This window comes from Taurulus bubalis (assembly GCF_910589615.1).
Source record: "Taurulus bubalis genome assembly, chromosome: 10".
NCBI classification, from domain to species: Eukaryota; Metazoa; Chordata; class Actinopteri; order Perciformes; family Cottidae; genus Taurulus; species Taurulus bubalis.
In genome coordinates this window covers 16,140,735-16,153,678 of record NC_136598.1, presented here as the reverse complement: position 1 = coordinate 16,153,678, position 12,944 = coordinate 16,140,735, and the positions used below count along the sequence as shown (strand labels likewise).

At 41.7% G+C, this 12,944-nt stretch overlaps 1 protein-coding gene across 1 annotated transcript in view; it reads right to left on the bottom strand.

The window, feature by feature from the left end:
* LOC306742316 (cGMP-inhibited 3',5'-cyclic phosphodiesterase 3A-like) overlaps positions 1-12,553 on the bottom strand; it is a gene marked incomplete at both ends in the record, with an annotated part of 44,420 nt that extends 31,867 nt beyond the window's left edge. Inside the window, one exon of the mRNA XM_079224672.1 lies at positions 11,642-12,553. Within this exon, the coding sequence (XP_079080798.1) occupies positions 11,642-12,553 (912 nt within the window). The remainder of the gene's footprint in view (positions 1-11,641) is intronic.
* Positions 12,554-12,944: the final 391 nt, after the last annotated feature.

The following is a 12,944-nucleotide window of genomic DNA, read 5'->3' as shown; positions in this document are numbered from 1 at the left end:
CTAATTATTTCTGAATATTGAAACTTGACCTGAAATAAACCCTCTGCTCCATACCGGTTTAAACATACCCTGAAAGATGTTTGAGGCATCATGGAAATGTATTACAATTGAGCACAATGCACTAGAGAAATTAAAGATCTGCTCTATGACAGTGATTGTTAACTGACTTCAGCGTTTCCCATCCCACCCGCAACATTTTAATGAATTAATCTTGATCTCTGCTGATGAGCTCTCAAGATAGTCTATATATGTCTAACAGAATTAAAGCATAGTATGGTCAAAGTGCTTCAGCTTCTCTACAAGTTGCCATTCAGGAATAATAGGACTGCATTATCTAGTGAGGTATCTAGTTATCGTCAGGGTTTTTTCTGATACCGATACCAGTTTTAGGAAATGCCTCCATTACAGCCCAAAAAAATCTGGATCGTGAATCTGTGAGTACGTGAGTCTATGCAGCGGTCCGATTTCACGTGATATGATTTGTCACCTCATTTACTCTCCATAGAAACAACAAAACGTGTCACTCGCTACCGGATTCGGACAACCGGCCTGATCGATACTGGGCATGTGAAACTCTCAACGGAGACGAGAAAGAAGAGAGATGGGTCACTTTGTAGCTACTTCCATCATCAACACCAGAACACACGATAGCTGCTTCTGAAATTTAAATTTGGAAGTAGCTCATTTCACTACGTTAGCCAGAACTAGCAAAATGTTAGCAAATTGGCAATATTTTATACTGTGAAAAATCTGTCAAACTAGATAATAATAAAAAGTTATATGGCATTTATTCTTTGTATGTATGTGTTCATGTTTCACAAAGGATTTAAGGGCCATACAACAATGACAGTAATCATATCACATCCATACAGGGGTATGACCAGTGGATGGGATCGGTACTCGGTAAGTGTTCAGGTATCTGAACAATGGTATTTGAACATCTGTTCACATTGATATAGGCTAGTACAAATAAATATAACATGTCACTTAACGTAAAAAAAGACACATATGACAACGTCTTCAAGTTTATTTGTAAAAATAAAAATAAGTAAAAGCATTGATGTAAAAGACCGGTACCCTTTCTTTCCATCATGTTGACTTTACTTCTACACTCAGGTTGACTATGGTTAACTTTAGCTAGCCTTCATCTCTTCACACACGTTCATGGCTTGCATGTTTACACATTGTCTAATAATTTTCCTTTAACAGTTTAAAATCATATTTAGGCTTTCAAGCGATGCAGGTGCAAGGATAGATACCAAAGTTTGTATCGAAACCATTTAGTTGGACACACCTTGTCTAATAAGGTAAAATGCATATGATATAGAAGATCTGCTTTAATACACAGTGTATTAAAGTACTACAACCTGCATCATTTAGATACACATGGTTCTCTTTACTAACTCCACCCCACTCCAGACACATTTATATAGATTGAAAACTGAGCGTAGCCGTAGAACAAGAGATCAAGGTTGAACAACACCACACGTCTGTAGTGCTGAAACAAGCCTGACCTTAGTTTGGATACGCTGGGATGATTGTGAATTCAGAGAAGACATATCAGGACTGAAGCCAGGCAACAACACAAGCACACATGCGCAGACAGACACACACACATACACACATATCAACAGTGCCTTACATAACACAGTGAGTGATGGCAGCTGAGGACACAATAATACCGCCTTTGGCATTTGTCCTGTGAAAGTTGGACAGAGAGGAAATCAGGAGAGAAAACAGAGAGAAAGTGTGCAGAGTGTGTGTGTGTGTGTGTGTGTGTGTGTGTGTGTGTGTGTGTGTGTGAGTGTGAGAGAGAGAGAGAGAGCGAGAGAGAGACAGAGACAGAGACAGAGAGACAGAGAGAGAGACAGACATGGAGAGGGAACGGCTGAGAGAATGAAAGAGATACAAACAGAGAAAGAGAGAGAGGTATTTTTTTACTACAGATGCCCATGGCCTGAGGCAAAATGCCCTGAGGGAAAATATTACCCAAATTAATCCTGCAGTCCATTCATCTTCATGTCTTCTCAGCTTTCTATTTCATCATGAGTCGCTAAAGCCTTTCCCCTTTGACTATGCACTGCAGCTCGAGATTATGAATTAAAGAACCAAAGTACTTTTATTCATAACTATATTTTATGCATTATTTCAATACCCTTCAATGTGTAAAGCAACCTTTGAGGTGAGGTCGAGGGAGGTTTGTGCATTGTCTATCAAAGGCGTGGGGGCTCAGATATAATGAATATATGATACATTTGTAAACAAATTAAAAACACTATACGAATGAATAATGGCATCGCATATTGAACTGTATAAGACAATGAAAACAAATATCTGGATGTATTCAAATGTGTACAATTCTCCTGGCACGAGGTCTACTTGGCACATATTTAATTTAAGATGACTCCTCATGAATGTTTAATCAGAGTTTTTCATCATGTCCCCTTGAAAACTGAAAAACACTTCCTTTTAATTTTAAGACAGGGGATCAGATGCATCCCAATTTAGACCGCCGGGACTTCTGATGTTGGCTTATCTAATAGCTGCTTAGCTTTGCGCCCAATTTCAAAAACAGTTGTATCTCAGAATAAGGTACATTCGGGGTTTTGCAACCTAATACACAAGAAAAGGTCTGTTCCTCAACATACTCATTTGGGATCTATGAAGAACAACCCAGATCCAGGTGGAACTTAGTTCCAATCTGGAACCGGGACGTTTTTAGTGGCATATCTGCCTTTTGAAAACTAAGACATCCTTTTTGATGAGACTGTGATGTCGGCATATCTACTGCAGTGGTGTGTAATATTTATGGGCACGAGTGTTTTATGTGTTCATACATTATACTTAGCCTATGCCCAGTGTTATTTCCAGTATTAACAGACCTGCCAACAGATTTGGGAATGAGATTCCAATCTTGTTTTAATGTTGTAAAATACACATGTAACTTATATCAAACTAACACCCTACTGATCATAAAATGCCATTGCGTTGGTAACTAATGGTGCAGGTGATAAGTAATAAATGTCTTTCAGTGACCAAATGTAGAAATGTAAAAAACATGTTCATTGGTACGATGTAAGTAAATGAGTCCATCGCATCACCTGTTCGAAAAGAGGGCCATTTTATACCGAAATATCCCTTGCGAGTTATTTCAAACATCAGAGGCAAAGTAACATTGTATTTTCTTATCCATCATTTCACGGTCCACTTCTCCATCATTATAATAACTTGGGGCCCAGTTTCAAAGGAGCAGGTATGCCAGAGTCTCTCTCAGTGAACTCTCGTGTCGAAACGGAGTGCAGTACATGAAGATGCAGCTCGCATTTGTATGTCCAGACGACGGCGACGCCGAACAGACATATTGTCTCACAACACAGACACTCTCTGGGAATTAAATGCTGTATGTACGTCATCAATTTGGGTCTGCAGTGTGTGTGTGTGTGTGTGTCTGTGTGACGTATATGCATGCATTATGAGGGATAATGGAAGGGAAAAACACTCCAGATGCATGTGATGCAATTATACCCTTGATTATCTGATTGGGTAATCTACAGGCAGGCTGGAGGCGTCCAAGGCAAACACACTGTCAGCAGACTGTTGACCGAGCATAAACCACTAGGAAGCGCGTGCACACTCACACATACACACACTCACACATACCTGTATTTGAGCAGTGCTCAAAGATGCATATAGTAAAAGCCAAGCTGAAAAGCTGTGATGAAAGCAGCCGTGATTTGTGTATATCAAAACAAACAATTGCATTTGAGGGGCTTCTCTATATTGCATGTTTGGCGAGGTATAGAGGGAATGAGAATCTGTGTACGATGGTGGCGAACCGAGGAAAGCGAGCTCTGTGTGTGTGTGTGTGTGTGCGTGTGTGTGTGTGTGTGTGTGTGTGTGTGTGTAAACAAGAGACCGAGACATCGCTAGACTGGGTCAGTGATCTAACCCCCAATGACACTTCAACTCAATCTGAAAAGAGGTCCTGCTTTACGAGGACACAGCACATCTGGAAGGTTCACGAAGGCCCGGCTCAGTGTGTGTGTGTGTGTGTGTGTGTGTGTGTGTGTGTGTGTGTTTGTGTACATGTGTTGTCCGCACGTGTCTTTATGCAATGTTAGTTATACACACATCATTAACTGTGCCGAATACACACCATATAGGATGTAGTAAAGGAAAGAGGTTTAGCTTTAATTTGCTAACAGTGGGTGCTTTAAGTGCAGTACTTACAAAATAAACTATGGTAAATTAGAGATTTACACAAGTTCTCACCACAAAAACAAAACAGATAATAGGGTAACGTATCTCTTTTGAGTGTTTAGTGCAAAGAAAACTCATCTTAAAATGTGGCATAATCTCTTGAATAGGGAGTTTTATAAACACAGTCTTATCATTGATCACATGAGAGCACTCTGCAAATATGTTTTGGGAACAATCATTTTCATTAGAACTGCAGAACTGAGGGCAACTACATAATACAAATGATGCCTTCACATGTCATTTGATCCATTGTTAATAATGACGGCCTGGGTCATGTTACCTCAGTAAACATTGTAAACATGAGAATATGATCTCAATTGCTAGTTTCGGGTCCTCTTCAATACAGCATAAATAAAGATGAGTAAATTATGGTCTCATTTAGAGTAAAATAGTCCATAAAGCAGGGTAGGCGTAGGGCGGGGCTACCTTGAGATTGACAGATCGCTACCACTACTGTCTATGCATGTAACCTCATTTACCCCTCATCCTTTTCCCAGTTTTACACTCCAGGGCTGTAGACTAGTCAGGCTTCAGATGTTGTTTTCTGTCATCCTAGTTTTTTGAGTCGCAGGTTGAACTTACTTGTGGCCTAAAGTTTACTGAAACTGAGACTTAAATAATGTTTTTTTTTGCAATCAGATGGGAGTGCTAAAGTGTGGTGAATAAATAATCACACTTTTCTATAAAGAAACAGAGGTTTGGAGAAATTGTTGTCATACAACGCAGGATAATAAAGGCCAAAGGCAGAATTTTTAATTGCTTCTACATTTAAATGAGGATTCTTACAAATGGCCTCTAAAATTGTGTCACTGTGCATGATTACTGAATAAGTAATGTCCTCTCTTCCGAGATCAACGAGAATTGCTTTTAGGCTGACATTGTTTTATCTTTTTATTATGTTCAACAAATCCAATGAAAATACCAAAACAGATACAATGAATGTATCCTGCTAACAATAGGAAATACATTTTAAACAGAAGAGCTGAGATTACATTGTATTAGCAGTGTGCATCAAGAAACAAGTCATCCAGTGCAACTGCATGGCTCTTTCATGTGTTTTTAATAGTTTTGGGCAGATAATGGCACTGAGGCCTGTAGCTGCTTGTTTACAGTGCACATTCTGTGTTGGTTTTCATGGGATTTGCTGATACTTATAAAAAGATCAACTGAAACAGTATGATTTAAGCTATGTTGCTCAGTCAGTAACACTGCAATACTGTTATACTATTGGACATCTCCCAGGTAGGTCAGTAGGTGTCACCTAATGGAAAAAGGCACACGCTGCTGTCCACACACTTTATCAATACATATCATCATCATTAAATCATATGCAAAGTCACATCTTCAACATCTATTAAGATCTGGGAAATTGATTTACTTAAAAGCTGAAACTGACAAATGTCATTAAAAGTAAATCACTCACAGTAAACAGTCAGAGCAGACCTGTTTATAACCTCTTTCTACTGACTGGGAGTTTACTGTAGTGCAAGAGAAACATACACAGACATGCAGACGGACGTATGGACAGATCTAGATTCTGCCCGTCGATGCTGCAGCCGGACCAGCCCGACCCCTTTCCCCCCACTCACCTCTCACCGAGCATATTTTGGAACTAAAACACACCATTGACTCAAGTAACAAGGCCATCCTTGTCCAAGGGCCACCAAACCTCATCTGGACAGCCAGCAGGGAAGCCACTGTACGTGTGTGTGCATGTGTGTGTGTGTGTGTGTGTGTGTGTGTGTGTGTGTGTGTGTGTGTGTGTGTGTGTGTGTGTGTTTGAGCAAGTGTATACAGTAGTGGCCAGGCCAGGTTAAAATTATTTGCTGCTGCCTTTCAGAAGCTAGCCATGGAGGCCACTCTCTCTTTCACACACATACAAACACACACATTTTTGTTGCTCTCTTTCCCTCTCACTGTGGGAGCATATGGGCATGGGGCCATGCTCACATCATGTGGAGACAAAACACACAAACTCACACATGCAATATCTGTTGCACAAGACAACATGCGATCAATACGAACTTGCCTTAACAGTGTTGTTTGTGAGTCTGTGTTCGAGCTCGGAGCGATGATGTGTTTAGGAACACACCATCAAGAAGAGAGGTTGGTCACAGGGTCCAGATAGTTGTCCTTTTACCATCAACACTTCTGCTGTAAACCTCCTTTCACTCCCCCTCCTCCCTTCACCCTCCCCAGCAAATCCTTCAACACTCTCTCTTTCCCCTCCTTCCCTGCTCCTCTCTCACGCAGAAGCTCATTAGGTCCCCTCAAGCTAGTTTGTTCACCCCCCTCCTTTTCCTCTCTCTCTCTCTCTCTCTCTCTCTCTCTCTCTCTCTCTCACACACACACACACAACGTCTATTTGACTGCTGCTTGGGGCGTGATACAGCCTGTGCTAATGCCAGTGTGTTCTTTTCCTTCAATCACTTATTTTCTTTAATCCATCTTTCCATCTCTGTCCCTCTGTCTACCTTTTCTATGTTTCTTTCGAATGACACGATAAAGGCCACAGCTACATCTCTGGCAACACAGACCTGGCTACTGAATTCAAACCATGTTTTTCCCTCACCGTGCCTAAATTCTGCACATCTCACTCCCCTTCTTTCTCCCCCTTTCTCTGCTGAACACTACTCTTTCATTCCCTTATTCCAGCAATAAACAATGAAGAGTCCCTAACAGTGGATTATGCACTGGTACTTTTGGCCCCTGATCTAGTTTTATCTATAACTAATCTGCATGTATTTTAGGATGAAAGTATCACCCTTTTGCAAAGGAGCCATCTACAGAGGGGTGTCTACTGTAGACTAAATTTAGAGGATGGGGAATGTCTTGTGTTCTTTGTATGACCTGTACATGCATTCGCACTTGTGCCCAATCTCATGAAAACAAAAGTCCAGTACAACTAATTTCTCTGGTGAAATGGGTTGTTCAAACCTTCATGTGTTATGTATTCATTGACATAAAAATATTCTCCATTATCTCATTAAAGGTATAATAAGCCTCAATGTTACACAAAGTCAGACAGCTCCGGCAACCAGAACAGGTTGTGTGTCTCCCTGGAAATGCATTTACGTCAATGAGAGAAAGTGGGCCTTCCCTCAAATAGATCTCCGAGCACATGTTTCTCCTCAAAAAATCCCCCCCCCCCTCCCCCCCGCTCTCTCTCACACACACATACTGTATATGATGATGAGATGATGAATATGTTATGCAACATGGCCTTATTCAAGGTCTGACCTCCAAATTTAAATTAATCAAGTTTTAGAAATTAATTAATTAGTTTCACTCTGATAAGGCATTATACTTTAACATGTTTCCCTTTGTAGTGCAGCTTATCATACAGAAACGTTGTCATCTTTTATGGCCTTGGATGAAACAAGTGACTGAATGATAACGTTTATGTAATAAACTGTTGTGACTTTGTAACAGAGAGGGAAAGAAACTGTAAGAAAAAAACACTTGGAAAAACATTGTTGCTTTTTTTAAACATTCTATTTATGGCTATTGGTATCCTGTAGCGAGCGTCTTTCAACTGCAGGTGACCCAAAAAACACTATCGGAGGCCTTTTCCCCAAAAAAATCCCATTACACTGAGACCCTAAAAGACAAACAACTTCGGTCAAAACACAAGGTCACTGGCTGATACATAAATGTTATCAGTGCCTGAAAGATCACAGTGGAGTAAAGTTCATGTCAAAAGACTCAACTTGTCATCATATATCGACAGTATATAAACCTCTCATTACATTTATATAAGATCTTTGGCTCTGCATCGCAGTATAACCCCAAAACAATAAATCCCTCTCAACAAAAAAACGCAGAAGTACAGCAACATAGCTGATGCTATATTTCAGCTCCTAGTTCAGCAGAGTGCCTGTCTTGCCTCTGGCTTGGCAGGTTGCACCCGCCTGCTTCATAAATACTGCACAACCGACGCTTGATGAAAACCCCCTCTTCTCTCAGGTACAACTGCACTCTGGAGAGCTTCATTATCTACAGTACAGTTAAACTGTACCTACAAACTGTGTGTGTTTGTGTCAGAGAGAGAATTTGTGGAAGAAGGAAAGAAAAGGTTTAGAGAAAGAAAATGTGAATGATTTGACTATTTGTTAAATGTCTGTTCTTTATCACAACAAGGAAATGTACACATTTTAGGTCCACAAGCACACACAAAAAAGGTTTACGTGTGTTCACGCAAACAAACAATAATTTCAGTTGAACAACATGCCGTACTAGTAGGAGGAATCACGAGATGTAAAATATATTCTTCAAATATTAAATAATTATGGCAGTATATATATGCAGACTGGGGCTGTGTTCGAAATTGATCACTCATTCACCATTGCCGTCATAATATACCCTCTGATGTTTACTCTACAAGGAGTAATACATGTTTGACAATAACAAATACTCATATTCTTCTCCCGCACCATCATAACTTGAAATTATATATCTATTAAAGGCGAAGAATTGCAATATTGTGGATCATAATAATGATGGAGCTAAAAGGACAAGATTGTCATGATTTCCCATTCATCAATGGGCCAGAAAGTGGAATGCTCCTCATTTTTTGGGTATTAGAACATTGGTTTAAGGTATGTTTATACTCTATAAACTGTAAAAATATTCAAATGTTCAACTATACTTATGACAAAAATTAATTGCAATGACTCAATAATTTAAAAAATGGCACCATTTTGGAAATGTATTTAACTTCTTTGAAACCCAAGGTGCAATCCATCTGTTTGTGTTTCTCTCTCTTTGTGCCTTCCATCAATCTCCATGTTCCTCTCACTGGTCCCACCGATTACACAGTGAGGACACGCTGTCCTCAGCATCTGGTCAACTTACTGAGGTATTTCAAGTTTCAAAGCTCAATTTGTCATCAGTCCTGTTCCAAACATGATAGGGTGGAACGGGTAATGGAGCTCTTCTAATAGTACAGATAGTCCACTAACTCAGCGTTCCCTGGATACCAACTAGCAATGAACAACCAAGCATCCAAAGTCTGATGGCTGATGTGGGATCAGCGCTAGTTAAATGAGAGAATGAATGTTGAGAGATGGGACATGTGTGATTCTGGATCAGGGCACTCTGAAAGCTGTATGTGATCTGCTGTAGCAGGGCCATTGGTGACTCACCATCACCTACACTGACTACGCATCCAGACTACGCTAAGATAATGTCAAGCTTTTTCATAAAAATCAAAATCTATGACGATTTCTAACTTGCATAGTGACAATTTATTGACTGCACGAACAAGAGCATGAGAAAAAACATTACAAAAGTCAGATTGAAAATCTGATTTGAAAATGGAATGCCAGCTTTAAAAGTAGCTATGTAAAAGATAACACACAGCCAACAGAGTAACCTATCATCTATACCTTTTGAACATGTACCCTGTCAGCTACATTGGAAATAAAAAAGAGGGCTTTTTTTTCTTCTCAGTCACACTTTATTTCCTTCTCTCGTCACAAAATCTGCAAATGAGATCAGGGCAATGTTGCCAAGAGAGGGAAAAGACCAGTGTCATCAGTTAGGATTATGCTGCTTCTACAGCTAAGCCATACATGGGTGAGTATGACAAAAGCTCACCCACTTAGAATTATCCCTCTGAATTCCCCACTGCACATGCATGTGTATGGATCACCGTCTCTATTTCCCATGTGGCAAAAACATTGCCAGCTCCTTGTTCATTCCCCACAAATCTCTTGGTGTTTATCACTAGAGGGCAAGAGCACATTCAGGGACAACGACTGCAAGAAAGTAACCTTCAGTGGTGGAGGCATTCATGGGTGTAAAAGGATGATCGGTGGAAGCATCACTTGTTTCAACGGGAGGTCAAAACCCGGCCATAAAAAACATTATATCAAAATATGATTTAATATCTGGAAATGTGAGTCGTAAGCGAGTGACATACATATAAGATGCTACGATCCGTTGTGGAAAAATGATTCAATGTAAGCTAGAAAACACAGAAATTCGGGACCACTTGCCGGGCCTAAAAGATAATTAATGTTGGCTTTAAGTTTCCCTCCACGTAATCAAATTGATTATCATGACAGATTTTTCTCCAAGCTCACTTTTGGCATGGTAATATGTCTTACTGTTCTTCAGGGGCTATACAATGTGATGTGTATGCAAGTGTAACCCTGCAGGGAATGCCATATCTGAAAAGTAAATTATATTGGGTCCCACTTATAGTGAACATTCAACTTTGTGTTAAGTACTTTGTGCAAAGTAATCCAAGGACAGTTGGTAGAGGCTCAGGTTAAACTAAACATAGTAGATTCAACAAAGAACCTGAGTGTCTGTGTATATACTATATATTTATATATATATATATATATATATATATATATATATATATATATATATATATATATATATATATATATATATATATATATATATATATAATTACATAACCACCAGGAGTCAATCACAGTCAGAGGCACATTTTAAAATCAGAACACAAGCTAGATGTTTACACATGCTGAAACAGTGTCTCACTTACATGCCAAAAAGTGCCAAAGTGTTTTAATTAAAGATACACCAACACAATCTGTATGTTCAGAAGTTGAAATCAGTGCTTTTTTGGACAACAGAGAGTGTGCTTCAAGCTCCAAGTAAGCACATCAGACGAGTATTCGGGGCAGAGCACATTGTTGGTCACATCCAACAGAATTGCTGCATTCAGTCTACAAAAACGTATACCTGTATACACATCTAAATAGCCAATACAATATAACTGTGACTATTCTGTGTGTTTTATTTCCACTGATACTGTAATAATCATGCTCCATAAGAGGGGGTTCTTATAAGATACACTTCAAAATATGCACATGTAACCTCACACCTGTGCATGTGTGCGCGCACACTCACACACGCGCTCTCTCAGGCACACAGTGACTTGGGAAGCTATTTGCACCATGCATTTGATCATCATCAGCACAGACACACACACACACACACACACACACACACACACACACACACACACACACACACACACACACACACACACACACACACACACACAGCACCGTGCAGCGATGACTGCATTAACAGCAGTGTCAGAGAAAAGACAGTGCAAGCGTGTAAATCTCAAAAATACTAAGCTGGGTCTTGAAAAGTGTAGATGTATGTCTTTGAAGTACATACATAATTAGTATCGACATCATAAAGTGTGTTATTACGATCTGTGTTACCTCGGCTTGCCCGTTGCCATGAAGGAAACGCGCGTAAAGGTGTCACACATGCCATCAGCAAAAGAGACCAAAAAGCGTTTATTTAAGTATCTGAACGGTCAAAAGCGAATCAAAAACAAATCCGTCGTGCTCTGGTTCAGACTTCCGGACTTCCGGACATGTCTTACCTGGTCCCGCGGATTGCAAGGCAGCGAAGTCCTGCGGTGGGACTTGCTGTTGCTCTGAGTGTGAGCCATCATTTCCGAGGCCGATATGGAGCTGGACCTCCGTCTCCTTTTGAAGACAGGGATGTCCTCCTCCTTCGCCCCGGTCACAGAGCCACAGCACCCCGTCCCGCTGGTCCCTGGGGCCGGCAGGAGCCGGTCAGCATACCTCGCAAGCAAAACCCCCAGCAGTCCCAGCAGGTAGGCCAGGTAGGGTCTCCAGCTGGCCCGGAATCTGCCCAGAGAGACGAGAGAGACTGCCCTGATGACGCTAATGAAGACGATGATGAGCACTCCCTGACGCAGCCTGACGACCAGCAGAGCGCCGCTGCCCAGGCAGCCGAGGACTACCAGGGTTGCGGGGTGGGACAGCAGCTGCTCCTCGGCGGCGGCGCGCAGGAGGAACTGCGCCGCGGATTCGCCAAAGTGGCACACGGCTAATAGGAACACCGCTGTGCGGACGAGCACCCCGCAGCGAATCAAATACAGCCCGCCCCAGAAGAAGGCACATACGAGCGTAAACACGGGGGGTACGCAGTAGCACACAGTCAACAGCAGCTCCGCAGCGCAGCCCGACGCGAAATGAAGACGAGAGCCGGAGCCGCTGTTATTTCTGCTGCTGCCGCTGCTCGCATCCCAGTCGACCAATCTGAGCAGCAGAGCGAGGGTAACGGAGACGGAGGCGACGCAGAGCGCAGACGACACTCCTCGGCAAGTCCATGTCACAGCGAGTCTCAGCCACGACTGGCTCCCTGCGTCCCGGCGCAACGGGGTGACACATGTCTTCACGTAGCCGTTGCGCTCCAGCGCTGCCCGGGGATATTTTTCATGAGCACTTCTTGATGGACCTCTGTCGCTGTCCGCCTCCAAGGCCATCGCTGTCAGTCAAGCGGAACGTCCAGGAGGATAACAGCTTTAGTCTCTGTGTCTGCGTCTCATCGTGTGATTCCCATCATCGGGCATGTTATGTGCGCCGCCGGCAGAAACAGAAACACAGTGGTCAGTGACGAATGCCTCCAAAAAAAGAGAAGTTAAATCAACTTAAAATTTGCCAAATTAAGTTCACAACTTGTCTTTAACTTTTGTGGTTCACAACTTTCCCTTTACATTTGGTCTGCTATTGGGTTGCCTCTGGTCAACAACCAGTGAACCAAAAAAGTAACCCCTGGCTTTTCACACATCTAGGCCACTGCTTCCACTCCTCCCCATAGTCTCTCTCTCTCTCTCTCTCGCTCTCTCTCTCTCTCTCTCCCCTGCCACTAGACTT